The following is an 18,562-nucleotide window of genomic DNA, read 5'->3' on the forward strand; positions in this document are numbered from 1 at the left end:
GTATTCATGCGCCGTATCGAGTATCGTGTAATAAGCTCGATCCAGTCGTAAAACCCTTGGATGAACGAGTGTTCGCGAGATCACTGGTAGTAGATAAAGTGAATTTAAGTTCATTCACGTTCCATTTCTTTTTTTTTCTCTCTCTCTTTTTAGGATTGAGCCGGCACGGTGGTGGATGTAGAAGAATGCAGAGAGAAATTATTCATCGGTAAATTAATCTTGCAAATAGAAATCTCGTGGAATATTATACGCCAAGTGTATTGTACGCGCGGTACGTGAATTTCTTTTCAAATTTCGACGGATTGTTAAATACGCTGCGTCATTTTGTAATTTTGAAACCGGGCCCGGAATAGAATAGAAAATTATCCGCCATCGAGCGAAATTCCTTATGAATGGGGGAGGGAAATTTAATTTTAATTGAATTTCAAATTTTTCGAATCGATCGTTTCGTTGCGAATTACGTTTACACGTAGTATCGTATAATTGAAAAGGGAATTCGACAGTAACGAAAAAAAAAAAAAATTAGGTTAGGTTAGGTTAGGTGTTCTCCAAATGGAAAATCCGGATACGCGGTCGGACGTATAAGCCACGAAATAAAGTCGAATAAAATCGGACAAACTGTATCATTCTCGAATCATAAACTTATATCATATCCAACTAGCAATATTTTATTCGCCCGCCATATTTTCCCGAATACCAGAAGACGAACGAGCGGGCAAACACGATGGAATTTAAACAAATATGCAATCTGGTCCGGCCAGTCGAATTACACAAACCCATAACATTTATCTGAATTCCATGTACACTTTAAGGACAAAGTATAAATAAATAAATAAATAAATAAAACAAAAAAACATTCTATCTTTACTGTTTTCAAAAAAAAAAGAAAGAAAAAAAATTTGTTTGCTCGGGAAAAATGAAACAAGAAAAATAAAAACAACAAAGTTATATAAAACGGCAGGAGGGAAAAAACGAAGATGAAATATAGGTATTCCACGTTTATCAATTAAAAGAAAATAAATGAATGGAAATAAAAACAAACGTTACATCGCTAAAATAAATACGAACGAAATAAAGCAACTTGTTATTTATTTTTTTTTTTTTTAACCAAAATTTCGTTATCGACGAAATTTCGTTATATCACGACGCAAAAAAATGTCAGACACAATGTTAAATTAAAATCGTCGCTCGAAATTTTCTCTCGATACCCTCTCCCTTAAGGAGAACTTCAACTTCGATGATTAATTCGACTCCTATCCTATCCTAAATATACATACAAAAAAAAAAAATCATTGAAAACTTCGTTCGATTTAAAACGCGCATCAAGTGATTAAAAAATCGAGAAGTGAAAGAAATTTGGCGCGGCTCCCCTGGGGAATTCCAGACGGCGTCGAGGAATCGTTGATATATCCCGCCTCTTATCGGGAAACAATCGAGTAAGAAAGCGCCTTCCCTTCGTATCCAACCGTATCATTACCAGCCGAATCGTCGACCCGTGTCTATCTATCCAACGCGTCTCCCCCACCCAAGATCTATCCAAACTAATCTTATCTGGCCGCAGAATTATACAGGGCGAAGCCCACCTATGGAATCTGCCGTGGCTTGGCGAGATTAAGGGATTCGCGTGCGATGTGTGACAGTTTATCCGAGGAAGAATCTTCGTTAATGAGGAGCGAGTGTTTCTGAAGTGTCTTCTTCTTTTTAAGTTTAAGTTTGGTTTGGTAAGAGATTGATAAAGATCGATAAGGATTCGTACGAATTTAATGGGGGAATTTAAATTGAGAGAGGAAAGAGGATAATCTCTTGAACGTCGTTGGTTGATTATATTGAAAGAGAGATTTTTCTAATTTCTTATATATATATATATGTATCTTTCAAGATGCATTATAAATAATGGATAAAAATAAACAGCGTAAGTTCGTAATAGGCAATTTACAATTTACATTCCCCTATTTATAATATAGAGAGACTAACTAGCTACTACTCGTGCATAACGATCAAATAAAGCAGAGACTTATGCCTTTTTATGATAATAACCATCGACCTCCTTTTTTTATAATAACTAAATAATCTCCGGCGATATATTATACCATTTTTATAAGCTTGCACCCTCGAGTATAACGAGTCACGAGATATTCAATGCTCGAGTATCTCGAACGAGTATCCCTCCTCCTTTTAAATTTCGAATATTTTCGAAACAATTCCCTTAACGCGTGTTACACGTCAGAAAGACGTCGGTGGTTGGAAGGACGCGAAGAGCGTCGTCAAAGTGTTTGGAAATGTAAAACCGGGATGGAAGGAGCAAGGAGAGCCGCTCGAAACTAGCCGCAAAGTCGCGGCGAATCGTAGCCCCGAGGAGGATGGCTGTGAATCGTCGAATGAAGACGCGGTGATGGGCAGAGTTTCCGAGCCGCACAATAAAAAAGAAAAAAAAAAAAATTGGAGAGAAGAAAGAAGAAACGGAGAAATATTCCTCCTCGAATCGAGAATCGTTTGAGATATAAAGTACAAAAGAAAATATATATATATGTATGCGACGGAAAGGAGAAGTCCATCGATCGACTTTGAATCGTTCCAATTTCACGATATATTTTTCGAATGCGAAAAACTTGGAAATTAAAAGGATTTTATTAAGAGTTTGATAGGAAATAGGAAATTTCTTGTCACAGTTTTTTCCGTGACAAAAACGCTCGCCTACCCTAGTTCTAGTTTAATAACAGGAAAAGGTTGAGAGAAAGAGTTTCTCTACATCATTGTACTCCTGTTACGGAGCAAGTAATAATGGGACGGATGAAAAAGATACTTTAAAGCCACGGATCTCGCGCACGATTTTGCACAAGCGTAATAACGAGTGACGATGCTCGTTCGAGAGCATTAAAAAATCGCGAGATTTTCAAAAATATTATCACAATATTTGCGTATTTTAAAAAGAGGAATGCGGCGTATGATGAATATGTAGGATATAATGAAAAATATACTAATCTCAAGATCTCTGATAATTCTACGATTTTAAATGTGAAAACGAAAAAGAAATATATCTTCCTAAAGAAATATATTCCATCGTAAAATACCACAAAGAGATTTCTATACATATTGTCTATATATAGACAAATTCATATAGAGACAAACATACAGAGCCACCTGCTAACCGTCCTCCAACACTTGTACGAACACGAGCGAGAAGAAGTTTAAAAGGGAGAGAGGCGAGAAGACGCGAAGGAAGGGGAGGGGAAAGATAGGAGAGGAGGAGCGGGACAGAGCAAGCAAACCGTGAGCCAAGGATCCCTCCGGCCAATAGCGCGCTCTTGCCTCCTCAAAAAAACTTGAGATAGGATCGGATCTAGATTTGACTCACGTAGTGGCCCCACCCACCCACCCTGCCGTTGTGTACCCCGCCGAGGCTCGATCGCCTCCCTCCCCCGTGTCAATCTGGCACGGATAACGGAACGTTCTTCTTCGATGCGGTTCTGGGATTTGGAAGTTTGGTTTCTGGCTTGACGCGACGACCACGATTCGAGAGGGTGATAACGGAGGAAATTTGTGATCACCGTGATCTCGGCTCTATCTACGATTCGAAGCGAAGTTAAATTTGTTTTCGATACGAGAGATTAAAAGAATAGGCAGTCATTAATTACTGATTAAATAATACTGGTAAATGTAGTTGTAGTTTTGATAATTCCAACAGTCGTAGAAGTGAAAGATTTAGGCATGAAACCTTACCGGCAAAAATCCTTGGTTCTTCTAATCTGATCGAATACTCTACAATGCTGTTAACACGCTGGTCAAACGTGTTTATTTTTCTAATAATGCACATGTAAATGTGCAACCAATCGATACAAATTCTTCCTCTCAAAAGGCTTCCCCATTCATCTCGTTAACGATATTCATAAGCCGACACGACAATCCATGCAATTCGCAGATCAAATGAAACTCAAAGCGCCTTTGAAACCCATCGATCCATGCTACACATCCAAGATACACATCGAGGTTTGATCCTCTTTGTTATCCAAGACTGCAGACAATCGCTTGTACAAGCAGCATAAAACTACTGGAAAAAGATGGATATCTTTTAGAATATCGGGAAAAATGTCGAAACAATACAGACACAATACTTATTCGAAAGTATTCAATATCCGAGAGTGCGGCCGTGTGGAAAAAATGCGTGAGCAAAGGAGACACGTATTTGTTGGAATATCGGTACAAGTATATTTATAAAACTACGTCATCAAAGAAATGAGAGTAATACAGCTACGAGAGAAGATATATACCAGTTGGAATATCGCTATAACCAAGAAGGAGAACAGCTATGAGAGAAGATACATATATATATATATATATATATATATATATATATATATATATATATATATATATATATATCTGTTGGAATATTGGTATAAACCGCGTCCAACAGACTACGTCACTACGAAACAATGCGAGAGCAATGCAGAACCCGCAAGAGATATATACACTTGTTGGAATATCTATATGACGTGTTCAAAACTACATAACTGAAAATGTGTGAGAGTTACGAGAAAATATATATACACTATGTTGGAAATATATATATATATTTCAAGTCAAATTCAAGTCACTGTCATCGAAAGAGCGATAGCGAAACACTACGAGAAAGAAATTAATTTGGAAAGAACGCCTATATTTGTCGCGTATACTAATTCAAAACGATCTAACATCTAAAACCTCGATGCATTATAGGTAATAGAGAATTTTAATATAATATAAAAATTTTAGGCTAGTTAACTATTTGCAACGATAACTTGATTTACAAATTCGTAATTTCGTATTCGAGTGGTTAAGATTAACAATACTTCGTTGAATGAAAATAAATTTTACAATTTTGAATATTAATAACTCTTCCATTATTACCAAGCGTAACGTGTGGTGTCAAGATCGTCAACAAAGCGTCGACAAAGTGGGGATAGGAGCGCACTCCTCTTGCCCCTCGCCCGTCCCGCGAGACATCTTTCCACCAGTAAACAGTGTACACTTGTCGCGTAGTATAACCATGTTCGTCGAGTCCACGTCACCGAAAAAATATACGAGAAAACCGCGAGAGGATGCATACTTGTTGGAATAATGCATAACCGTGGGTTCAAGATTACGTGGTAATGGAAAAGAAGAAAAGAAGAAAGAAAGAAAGAACGATAGCGAAACGCTATAGGAGCTACTTGTTGGAATATCGATATAACCGTGTCCAAGAAGACTACGCTTCGTCGAAAGAGTGTGGCGTGGTGGGGAGGGGTGGAGAAGGGAGAGAAGATAGGAGAAACAGGACTCTGTCGGTATCGGTGCCGGTGTCACGAGTCTCCGGTAATGGAATGCGCGTTTCTCGCGTTAAGGGAGAACGTCCATCGAGAGAATTGGAGAAGAGAGAGTGAGCATGTGTAGACATTGTGGTTGTGTGCGTGTATATCTGTGTGTGTCTTTCGAGTGGCATTAATAGGTCTTTGTTTCGTTCGAGGAGCAGCTGGAGGATACCCCACCGGCACGTCGTCACCCGTGCGAGTCTATTATTCGAATGTGGAGCAGATATCGGTTGTCGATACGCGCACCTATAGCTCTAAATATTCGATCGATTTCTCTACCCCCCCGCCCCTTCGCCTTCTTCTCCTCCTATCCCCGCTTCACGATCCTTCTCATCCTCTTTCGCGATCTAGCCAACCTCCGTATTCTTCTTACGTGTGCGCCTTCGAGCATGTGCCGCCACGTCTTTCGACTCTCGGCCAACTCCTCCTCTCTTGTTATCGCGGATTCTCGACTGCTGCGAATGGTAATAAACGAAGTTGCACACGATCGATGTAGGATTGGCCATTGGAGTGGATTTTGACCGATTTTGACGCGAGGGATCGTCCCTATTGCGAGGATGGTGGAAGATAGATCGAAGGGATTGTTGATCGAAGGATTTCGTATCATTGTAATGCGAACGTCACGAATCGTCCATTAATTAATTTTCTTTTTTACGTATATACCTTTATGCTGGCTGCGCGTATTTTTTTATTATTATCATTAAAAATCTCTGCCATTTTAGAACTCGATCCTTCTAATTAGATTCCCTTTCGAGATCGTATGCAAGATTGGGAAAATACATTCGAATAATTGAAACATGATTTACGTTCAAAAATTCTAGGGGGTCGTGATAGCCGGCTTCAACTCGGCTATTTTGCAATCTCTTAATGGAAATATCGTGGAGAAGGGTATAGACCCGTTCGAAATAGAAGAACGTACAAGGTTTATCGTTCCTTTTTGAATGTAGATCCGCGAGAAGTCTGGGAAAGTTGGCGAAAACTTTGGTTCTAAGTGGTGGCAGAAGTTATCCTTCCTCGAAAGGAAGAAAGAAGATTAAAGGATTCCTCGAGTAAGATAGGGGCAGAAATATTTAGCCACTCGAATCCATCTTTGATCTATCCGCTAACTGAAAATCCTTGGAAACACCCAATTATGCTAAAACATCTGTGTGTGCACGATAAATAATAATCGTGCGTGACAATTTTACTCAAGAAATTTTACTCGAGTTAATTTTATTTTAAAAGTTGAGAAATACATAAGATACACACTTGCAAATATACTCGTTGAATCAAAAATTATAATCTTCTTTCGTTTATCGACGAATAAAATAATCGCGAATCTCTTTCATCAAAATCAAAATGAAACCAATATTCGGCAAGAATCCCTGAAATCGATCCTTTTTTCTTTTTTTTCTCGAATATCAAAAGAAAATCGTGGAGTAGTATTTTCCAATTTTCCCTTCCAACTTCCTATAATGTTCTTCGGCCCTTCGTTATCGACGGATAAACGTTGCTTCCGTTAATGAGCACGGCCAATCAGCGTTCGTCTATCAAACAATTCCCATGGAATGTCGATAATGCGATGGGAGCAGAGAGGGAGCCGGCATCGCCACGAGGAACTACTTTAATTACGGTTGAACTGACGTTCGATAAATGTCGGCTTGTTTCCACTCTATTCGCGTTTAGAGCGACGCGTTTTCGATCGAATTTTGAAGTGAAAAGTGGCATATGTTTCCCGTTGAACGAAAGCAGAGGGAGACGTAAGTTTGAGGTTAGGTTATCGATTGATTAATCGGGAAAGAGAAGTTGTAACTGGTTTTCTTGATTAACGATGTACGAACGATGACAGGTTGCCAATTCTACGCGAACAATTCATCGAAGGAGCGTTTTAATTCGAACGATGATGATTCAAACGATACAGTCTCTTGATAAACACTTGATCTTGTGCTAACTCAGATTAGAGACTTTGACATCGCGGTTATATTTTCATCCGACTCATCTGGGAAAGGATGAGTTTCGATTAAAACGGAGATTACCACGCGTGTAGCTACGGCTACAAATTACGTATTTGTAAAGAAACGAAGTTTATTGAGTTTAATTGTATTTATAGAATATCAAGCAGCTTCTCGACATTCTCTAATGGCGACTATATTTTTGGCTGGCCTTAACTCGCTTAGAAAGATGGCTTTTATAATTGAAATGGAGACTATTATGACGAAGACTGTCATACCAAAACGTGTGTCACATCAAATTTTAAAATACCACACTTTGCAGCGTTGAAGATATTATTTTACTATCTCCATAAAACTTGAGTTTCATTATTTACGAACGAAATAGAAAGACGAATAATTTTCTTCCTCTCTCCTCAACACGATCGGACGAGTAAATAAAATTCCTCGATAAAAATCCAGCTTCTTAACGACACGAGCATCGCTGTCGATCGAAAAGGAACGTTTTAAATGCAAACGTTTTCTCCTATCTTGGAAAACGAGGAAACGATGATACTCGTTAATCGGTTCATCTGCATTCGACCTTACGGTAACAGTAACTGCAGCTTTCACAGACTCTCTCTCTCTCTCTCTCTCTCTCTGTTCGCCAAGAGATAATCGCGGATAATCCAACGAATGGCCGCGATTCGAACAATGATCCGAGCTGCTGTGTCTCCCTCGGCTTCACAATGCCAACGAAATCGAACGGGGACAAAAGGGGGTCGTCGAGGGTGAGAAGCTCTTTCGACTGTGTTTTCGTTTTCATCGACCCTGGCCCGGGTTTATCGAGTTATCTTTCGACTGGAAGCCACGCGACTTTTGTACAGAGGTTAAAAGGGTATTGTGATCGATGATAAAAGAAGAAAAAAATTGATTGTTCCGCCAGAAATATTCTTTTCGAATTCTATTCGATACCGGAACCAAGACTTTTCATCCTCCTCCTCTCCTTTTTTCTGAATTCGGGCGAAAAATCTCGACCCGAATTAGTGACTCGCGATCGACAAAATTTTCACAACCAGTGCTAATTTCAAGGTTAAGAAGACGAAGCAGTTTAAACGGTCTGTCTTTCCCTCGGTTATTTACTCTTTAAACGCAAACAATCGACGGTTAATTGTAAGATAATTATAGCGATCGTAAATCAGCGCCGATTAATTGCCGACAACGCAGCATTACTAAACATTTTTAAGTGTTTTTATAAACGTTCAAAGATTCGCTCACCATTCTCCACGTAATAGCTCGTCTCGTTGTACCGCTCGTCCGTGAATCCTGGCCTCTTCGCTTTCAGCGCCTTCGTCTCTAGCTTCGCCTGGAACGAGAGAAGAATAAGCTTAATTGCTGTGAAAGATCACTGATCGAAGGAGACGGAAGAGAGGAGAGGAATAAATTTTTTCTTGCAATAATTACATATTATTTCGACCAGAGAGAGAATACGTCCAATTCGCTTCTCCCACGATTAATAATAAATTAATAATAAACACTGTTAATTTTCTCGATTATTTTTCTAATTTAAAAAAAAAAAAAAGAAAAAAAGATTTCGCGTAATGCTCTCGAGAATAATATAATCAGATTGGAAAGGATTTGAGAAAAAAGAATCCGAGAACGTGAAGTTGAAAAGCGTATTAACTTTCATAAATTCTCCTATCTGGACTGAAAGAAGTTAAAAAAAAAAAGGAGAAGAAAGAAGGGGAAGAGAAAGAGAGAGAGAGAGAACAAAAGATTGGAAGCAAAGGGGCATAAAAATTGGAACGTCGATCGAAGATAAGGCGGTATAATAATTTGGAAACGACATTTATCATCCGCGGTTGCTAGTTCAGTAGATAGTGACCGACGTGGTCGGCCGTCAAGTCCATATTCCACCGGTCTCCGGATTTTTGAACGCGGAAAAACGTATCGAAAACGTTTCCTCGGACAACCTGCCCCATTTTCCCCCTCTCCTCTTCCCCTTTTTAAAAAACATTCGCGAGACACAAGCATATAAATCTCGTATCGTCTCCTAGCGATGAATCATACTTATACTATATTTAAAAAAATAAGGATCAAGATTCGTCGAATCGTTAGATTGGCGAAAATCCTGCAAGAGGAGGAAAAGGAAAAAATACCAACGTTACGCAACATTGCAAACACCGCGGTTGGTTAACGCCGCGAGGAATGGGGGGGATATATGAAAAAAACGAGACCTCTGTCTCTCTTTCTCTACCAATAAAAGCGGGAAGGAAGGAGAGGCGAGCGAAAGAGAGAAAAAGGGAAAAAACCGCGACCATTTCCGGCTCGAAGCGGATCCAACTGACAAAGCTTGGAGCAGAACGGAACAACAATCTTCCCTTTTGTTTCACGTGGGCCGTGCAAAGCGGCGCGTTCGCTGCGACCCCACCCGGGGCCGGTTGGCCAGCCTTCAATTATAGCAGCCGAGTCCGCGCCCGTGTTTCGCTCGGCCGAAATAAATTTACCCGTTGCCCGACATTAATCCTCCCCTCCACGCGTGCCAATAATTCCTTCCCCCTTTCCAACAGGATTTTTGCCACCATTCTCCGAGTAACTTCTTTATGATCGATGCACGTATTAATAAATTCGTAGTAAGACAAAAGCTTGGAAGAATCTGGGTGATAATTTTGGAATTGTGCGCTTCGATCGATTCGTGGATAACCGTGAAGTATAAATTTTGATTTAAAGAAGAGAGAGAGAGAGAAAAAAGGGAAAGGAATGGAAGGGAGAACGTCTGCCGTGACAAAGGGTCGCCGGGTTGACGTGAATCGTTCGATTGCGAAATATGGTATAGTTCTTGTAATATTTTATTTTGAACGATGGTTAGAATTTATGGTGACTCTCTATTTTTTTTTTTTTTTTAATTTTAGATTAAAATCGTTATATGGAACATTTATCAATATCGGATTGATGCAATAAAAAATGAAACGCCCTCTTTTCGTTTTTCTTCTCTTTTTGGGTAAAATACGATCGTTTCGAGGGAAAGTTCTTAAAATTATTTCCCGTGGAAAAATTTGTACCCGTAATTATAAAATGGCATGAAGCACTTTCGAAATCATCTCTCTGCACAATCTATTCCGAGATCATAATCCGCTCAACTTGGTTTAACAAGCATAATTAATTAACGTTCAATCGATATCGATCGATCCTCCTCTGAAAAATAATGAATAAAATTAATGATATCAAGAATTCACGATCTACTACCATTTTTCAAAAATGAGTATTCCGTTACACACATATTTCCACTACAGTTCAGTGATCCATTTCAAAACTTGGTCTATCAGAATGAATCTCTGCTTCGCTACGTTTTTTCCAACTATGCGTTTCACTCCAGAATTTCGATATCGAGGAAACTTCTCGCCTCGATTAATAAAGAAAAGAAAAAAAAAAAGAAGAGAGAAATTAATTTCAACCGGGCATTTCGCTGAAAAACAAGGCGTAACAACGCGTTTTATCGAGAAACAAATTGCACTTAACCTAATGCACGGTGCCTGCTAAAATATCGATTCTATTAAACCCGTTGATCAATGGATGGAGGGACCCATTAGGACGAAAATCATAGGCCGAGTCTCGTTTTAATATCTGTTAATCAGGAGGGGGGAGGAGAGGATAATTAAAGACGCGAAACGACGGGTGGATTTTGGGCGCATCTCGACGAACAAACGGGCGCATTACATTAATGGATCCTAATATTCGATCCCCCACCTGTGCCGCTACGCGTTTGCCATCCTGCGAACGGGCCAACGAACGAGCATCCACCCCTCCCCCCACCTCCTGCGTCATCCCACCACGCCGCGTTTTAATTAAGACAATAATTAGCCGAAACATCGACCCGATGTAAATCCGATTAGCAGGGCGCGTAACACGAATTCGCGCACGTGCAAACAATTCCCCCCCTTTGGATCGATCGATCGATCGATGCTCGTCCCTCCAATCGAAACGCAACGTAATTGAAACTGGCCACCCGCGCGTACAAATGTAAATAATCTCGATAAGATGTTTAAGAGAGGTAATGATAACCAGAGAGATATTATCAAATTCTTAAGTCGAATTCAAAAGTATTCGAAAAATTTTTAAACGAATATTTTTAGAGAACCGTTGATTAAGAGATAATCCAACCTGGAATTTTCCCCGATCCGAGAGATATTAAAATGGAGAATTCGCGAAAAGATTCGATCGACGAAGGGGGAGGGGAGCGAACGATTTGATTTTAAGTTAAACTCGGGAAAAGTTGGCGGGCGGAAGTTGAGCACTTCCCAACAACTTCTCCCAATTCTCAAGGCAAATAACACCGGCCTCCACGAATCTTAGCGCGAGCTAAAAGCACCAATTACCAAAATTGGAACTTGAACTTCGCCCGAGAGAACAATTCCCCGCTCATTAACCTCCGCTCATCGACAGATTCTTGGATTCTGGAAAATCTGGAAATAGGCGAAATTCAATGCAAAATCTATCTATCTATCTCTATTTCTCTGAATCGTGAAGGATTTTTTAATCGAAGAGGGTCGATTTCGAGAGTTGATCCGATTTTTCAAAATCCGCGCCTGTATCGGGAACGATGAAACGACAGTTGTAGGCCACTTGGCCAACGACAAATTTAATTTAACGAGTCCGAGCGGCCGTGAATTTAAGCGGCGGTTTATTCGATTTCACGGGTTTCCACAGAGTTGGATTCGACGATGGTAACGCTCAAATCGCAATTAAATATACATTAGCCGAGGGGGTGGACATGGATGGCGAGTTAATCAGGCCGTAATCACGGGAGAAACAAAGTGCGGACGAGAGGGGATTAGAATTTTGATTTTTCCACGCGAAATGAAAGACACTCGTGTAAAGTATGGGCTTCGAGAATTTATCGTTTCGATTTTCAATTCACGGATTATTATCGAAACACCAAATGATCGAAGTAATTACTCGATTAATTTATCGACTGTTACGAGTCACTTTCGAATAATGATTTACACCAATTGCCTATTCAAACCTATCCAATATCCAAATCCTTCCCGCTGTGAATTCATTTCTTGCCTGACAATATTTTTCCCTACCTATTACACATATATATTTACGTACAATTAAAATAAAACGAATCAAAGCAAGAAGAAATAAATCGAGCCTTTCGAACGAGAAAGAACCGAAAAAAACGATCGTTCAACCACGAAGAATCGAACTGGGATATAAAATTTCGTACAATACGCAATAAGTAAAATAATCGCAATATAAAACCGTGCAATTTTCTTTCCGTACCTCTTCTTAGATTAATTAAATCCAGCCCACGAAACCAAGTATCCCGTTCCAAATAAAAACAAGCTTGCCCCGAAACAACATCAAAAAATCGACTTCCTAAACGAGCGACCGCGTTAACTCCTCACCACGTTTACCGAGTTTACCACTCTCGTAAAAAAGAAACAAAGAAAGAAAGAAAGAAAGAAGCGAGAAATAAAAACAGAAAGAGGAGGAAAAGAAAGCAACACGTTCGATCGCGCGCTATAAAACCAAGGTCCAAGTTACAGCCGCGAATAAACGAGCGAGGCGTAAAAAAGAAGCGAAAGAGAGAGAGAGAGAGGAGGAGGAGGAAAACGAAGAACGATTTATATTTCCATCCGTGCGAATTTTCGCGCGGCTCGCCGCGTTCTGGACTTTCGGCTGTATCGACCGGCTCTCGACCACCAACCACTTCCCCTCCACCGCCGCGCTCACGCGTCTACAAGTCGACGTCTCCTTTCCTCGACCTCTCGACATACGGGCTCGAGTTTCAGATGATGGGAATCGTTCTTTTTCGTTCCTTCGTTTTGTTTGGATACGGGATTTTTCCGAGGAACGATATTTATTCTTTGGATAATACACCCTTCCTTTTTTTATTTATCTTGTGGAATTTTATGCCCTTTTTTCGAATCTTTATTTCTTTAGAATCTTTTTTCATTCGTTCACTTGTTCGTCGTTCGGTCGAGAAATTAGGTTATACTTTTCTTCTCCTTCTCTATTCGAGGTTTAAAAAGGGTGAGAGATATATAAGAAAGCTCGAAGAGAGAATGGTAAAATGATAAAATGGTCAAAGTTCGAACGTTTCGTCCGTGAAGTTTTGCTAAGAGCGACTCGATCCTATTTTCTCTCCTCTTGGGAAATTTGAATTTCCCACAATGAGTTTCATTTATACGAATTTTGATGGAATTTTTGGAAAAAATATTCTCGAAGGCTAATTTTCGCGGGGGTTTTCGATGAAAAAAGAAAAATAGAAAATCACGCGACCGGATCAAAGTCAGGAAACTTTCCAGCCCTGGAGAAATTGCGTTTCTTTCTTGCTCTTCGCCCGTCTCAAAGGTTTCTTTTCGAGGCATCGAAATCTTTTGGCCGGCGTCCCGCCATTTAGCCGAGCATCCTTTCTTCCTTTCAACCGTGAAAGGACAAAGTTTCCCTTCTTAACAACCTCGAATACCGCGCGGGCATTAATTTATCGAACGCTGCATTAAAAGGATCTCCTCCCCTCTGCTATCTCTCTATGATCCACTTTGACATACTCGTGGCGATTAAATTCGATCGATGAGATACGAGAAGAGGATATCAGGAGACGAGTTGGTTGCTTAGATTAGATATCGAGATATCTTTTCATCGAGCCTCAAGTTTTTACAACTTGGAAATTTTTCCAAAGTTTTAAAAATTTGTTCAAAGCTTCGAATTTTCAATTTCGATCCATTCTCGAAAATATTGAAACCGTAAATTTTTTTTTTAGAATCTCGAAGAAACAACGTTTTTCTTCTTCGTTCCAATCCAAAGAAAATTAAAGCGTTACGAAGATTCAAAAACCAGAGCTTTATTTACCCGATCTTCGCTCTTCCTCGTCGGATTATCGTACTTTTCCATCGACGACGTCTGGATAGCGTGGACGTGGACACAGCAACAGGCGGCAACGAGCTGCGCCACGGCTTCACCGACCTCGTACGTGGTCTTCTCTCTTTTCTTTTTTCGTTCACATTAACGCGAGGCAAGGCGCATCCTTCGATTCCTTCGCAAACTTTGCCCCCAACCTCTTCCTCTTCTCCTTCTTCTTCTTCTTTTATTCGCCTTTCTGGCCCAACTCCTCCGCCACACTTTCCTCTACACATCTTTCCTTGTTTCCCCCAGGTGCACAAAACTCGTTCCTTTCAAAATTTACCGGACATATTGGAAGAGCATAAACTGTAATGGGATAAAAAAAGTTTCGAAGGGGGGAAAACCTCCCCCTCTATCCATCCATGAGAGATTCGAAACGAGAGTTTCGAAGGAAAACTTTTAATCTCCCCTCCCCAATCTCTTCTCAGATTTTCGAATTTTTCGAAAATTGCGTTTCCCGAACGAACGAAGCAGAAATGTTCCGTGTTATAATATATCCAAAGTGGAACGAGTCAATTGTTTATTTCTTCTCAATCTCGCTTATCCATTACGAACTTTATCTTTACAACATAACTTTACAACATAAAGATCCATTAAATATCCACAAGTTTGTCTCGATAAAAACAACTGCTTTTTATAGGTTACGTGCGAAGACTGGGTTACAGCGGCGACGGGTGGCTCCACCTGTCCACCATCGAAAAAGAAAGAACAATCTCGTCGAAATTAACTCGACGTTGGCGCTCGAATCGCAATGGCAATTGCGATGCATCGGGTCGAGTGGAACGTGTAGTGGATCGGTTGGACGGAAGCCGTGTGAATTTATTTCGAATCCGGTGGGACGCGTTTCCACGTAGATTAATGGCGGATTAACAAAGTGTTTCTCTCCCCGGGCGGAGCGGTCTCGGTTAAGACTTTAAGCGCTACCTTGAGCAATTAATTTCCAAGTGGATCTCGGCGAGCTCCGGCAAACTTGGTCCGACATTGAAAAAACAAACAACAGACGGTAAATTATCCACTCGCCGCCCTTTGTGTTTGCTCCGCGCGGAAAGTAATTGCCGCGTGGAAATTAGCGAAATACCGAAAGGGAGCGATTTTTTTCCTTTTCTCTTTCTCCCAATTTTCGAGAAAGAAAATCCTTCTCGCGTGTTTCCAACCTCTCGATAGGATCGTTCAGAGATACGTTAATTTCGTTCTTTGAAGAATTTTTCATTTTCAACATATCATCATTTTTCCTTTCTTTCGTAAATTAATGAAACGAACGAGATAAATTGAACTTTCTCAAATTTCATTTCGTGCTTGCGAATGATGATGATGATAAACGTGGATATTACTCCATCGAGGGCACGAATTTTTTCGTTTCGAAGTTTGGGGGAAGTTGAACGCGCGGTAATCGAGAGCGCCACTCCTCAAGTCAAACACCTCAAACCTATCCTCTGGAAAACTGTTCTGTTCGAGCACCCTCCGTGCTCGGTCAGCATCGCCGCCACTCGTCCAGAAATTCATTACCTCGATTTAGCATTAGAACTCCATTGTGCCACGCCCGTCTTTCGTTCTTTCACCAACAGTGTGTAAAGAATTGTCCAAACATCTTTTCCCAAGCTTTAAGCTACTTCCACGGGACAAGATTCGGAAAATTCACGTCGAAGAATAATTAAAACTAAAGAAAAAAGGAATTATAATTCCACGTTATAATGGCCACGTAATACAAAATAAAAAAAGAATCTTAATTAGAAGGATCTTAATTACAGAGGGCAACAAAAGAGGAGAGTTGATCGTTCAATCTTTCTTTAGAAAACTTCTCGAGCCCCCTTAAAAAATATTTATAAAATTTTTCACACGAAAATTCTCCGCCTCGACAATTCCGCTTACGCATATCCGACTCGAATCTCTATCGTGCAATAATAACAACGATTAAAGTATCGATGAAGAGAAAGAGGCGTACGAACCCTGGAAAAGAAGGTTCTCGAGCGAGTATCTTTCATTGGATCGAGTATCTCGAGGAGGATTTCGCTCGCGGATGGAAACACGATCTTCGAGCTTGAAAAGCGGCGATGGCCCACCGAAATTTCGACGGCTAAGGAGCTGGCATCAAACAGAGGCCCGCATTAACCACCCGTTGCATTATTTTTCTTCCCTCCTTTTTGTCCCTTTCGTTCCAGAGACGGATGGTTACTCGATCGAGCGGAAAGGGGTATTTTTGTCCCTCTGTTTTTCAGCGCTTCGTTTTTAACTCGATATTAGCCCTTTGCACTCGGTCGAACCAGACGATTCGAACGTTCGATGGAATTTCTTACGGCTAATTTTTTTTTTGTATATCTTTAAAGAAAAGAAATTACCAAGATGCATCTTCGGGACAAGTAGAGCAAACTTTTCCTTCTAATTATTCATTCGGAATTTTCCGTATCTTCTACGATATCTTCGCCTCAACCATTGCTTTCACATTCGGTGTTCTATTATTCTTGTATTTCTTATTTCATTTCCGTGTTCATCATAGCCGTTCAACGATATATCATTCTACATCCCATGTAATAAATAAATAAATAGGGTCGACATTGTTCGACAATAAAATTGGACATTTAAAAATTATCCGTCGAGAGAGGAAGAGAAAAAGGGGTTTACCTTTTTCAAGTCCTTGCTTGCGTCGGCTTCCTCCGCCTTCCGCTTCTCGGAGATCTTGGGCGTCGGGACGGCGATCGTGGCCTCCCGCAGGGGCTTCAGATCGACCTGAAAAAGAGGCAAAGATCGGTTAAAATATTTATCAGAAATCTTTCTTTCTTTACTTCCCTTTTCGATAACAAACGATTGCAAACGAATTTTCGATGCGCAACGAAATCATTAAGAGAGGATTACTCGAGAAATTGGCAACACCGCTTACGACAAACTCGCACCAACCAAACTATAACATCAAGCACCAAGACTTATATGAAATTCCTTCTTATGAATCCAAGCTCGGTTACGTTAATTTTTCTTAAAAACCCCCACTCTTCCTTCCTCTGAAACCTGCCCCGCTCAATTTCACTCCATTTTCCCTCGAACGGGATAATAAACGGATAACGTAACGATGGACGACGGGACGCGTGACGAGGAGTAATCCCGTTAACGTGTCATCGGCCGACACGTCGTTTCCGCCGATTTCGAGTCGTTTCGTTCCGACCTCTCTCCATTTAACGGGGAGGGGAGGGCGCGCGCGCGTCGCAAAGTGGTGGGGGGAGTCGAGATCGGGCGTAAATCGATCCTATATATAGCGAAAGGCACGCACAATGCGGCGTCGCGTTGCGTCGACGATTCTATCCGCTTGAAAGGGTTTCGCTGTTTCGCCGCGGAAATATGGATCTATGGCTTTCGCCGGACCATAGATCGCGTGAATAAAGAGTCGAGAGAGTTTATGATCTCGCCCCAAAAAATTAAATTGATTGAAATTTCGTTGAACGTGCGTTGCGGTATTAGCGAAGAGATGATATTAATATTTTCTCCTTGTTTTTTCATTGTAAATAAGGCAACAGAAAAAGGAAATTACTTGAAATTCAATCCACGGAGTGGAAGGATTCTCGAGTCAATCACCTTCGACTACACCTCGAGATTACAGGCGCGAGAGTAATCGGGATGATAAGGGGAGGGAACAGAAGTGGAAGCAGCTAATAACAAGGGTGAAATCTCGTGATCCAAGAAATTAAGTTGATTCGATAAAATTTCCATCTCGTGTCGAAAATTGTTGCGAAAAATACGTATTTTCGAGTCGATTAAACAGAGAGACGTTTTGTTCTTCTTCTTCTAATATGCATCTAGTTCGATATCGTTCCAGATATTCCTCTAAAGTTCATTTTTTATGGAGGTTGCTCCAGGAAGAAGAAGGAATTGATCAGATACTTTCTAACGAGCGGTTATGGAACGTAATTATGGAGATTATCCGCCCGCCAATTATTTCAAGTACCCGCACCAATACTCTCAAAAGTAAATATTATTAGGGAAATGCGTAACGTTACGGTTTATTAAAACCTTATAATCGAAGGTAAATAGAATTCTACTACACGTAGGATCATTATCGAACTTTCTAAAATTTCCATAACAATCTTCCCTTGTGCTGTCCACTATTTCTCGACGATAATCGAAAATAATCGTGATCACTGCTCGCCAAGAGAGGCAGAAATAAAGAATATTTTAAGAATAAGCTTCGAAAGGATTTCGTGTTTAAAAAGATTACAAAGAATTGAATTTTTAAACGATTCTCGTCTCTCGAGCAATTCTTCAAGCAACACTTTCCTCGCTATTTTCAAATCGTTATCTCGAATATTCCAGATAAACTTGGGTAAAGTCGAAGCTGAAGCTGTTTGGAACTTTTTTCGACTACTGCTTCTTCTCCACCGTGTATCGATATAAGAGTAGAGACTTTTTGGAAAAAGAACCACGCAGAAATTGGCA

The 18,562-nt window shown here is 40.4% G+C and overlaps 1 protein-coding gene across 4 annotated transcripts in view; it reads right to left on the reverse strand.

The window, feature by feature from the left end:
- The window catches only part of LOC107995096 (pseudouridylate synthase RPUSD2), a 122,445-nt gene that overhangs the window by 36,883 nt on the left and 67,000 nt on the right, over positions 1–18,562 (reverse strand). For 3 of the 4 annotated variants that reach the window (XM_017052344.3, XM_017052345.3, XM_062081980.1), the window contains 2 exons: positions 16,763–16,867; positions 8,513–8,600 (listed from right to left, as the gene is read on the reverse strand). In XM_017052344.3, coding sequence (XP_016907833.1) covers positions 8,513–8,600; positions 16,763–16,867 — 193 coding nt within the window. Of the gene's footprint in view, positions 1–8,512; positions 8,601–14,092; positions 14,846–16,762; positions 16,868–18,562 lie in introns of those variants that run through there. The other variant, XM_017052346.3, reaches the window with a different exon arrangement.

Source organism: Apis cerana, linkage group LG11 (assembly GCF_029169275.1).
Source record: "Apis cerana isolate GH-2021 linkage group LG11, AcerK_1.0, whole genome shotgun sequence".
Classification (NCBI taxonomy): Eukaryota; Metazoa; Arthropoda; class Insecta; order Hymenoptera; family Apidae; genus Apis; species Apis cerana.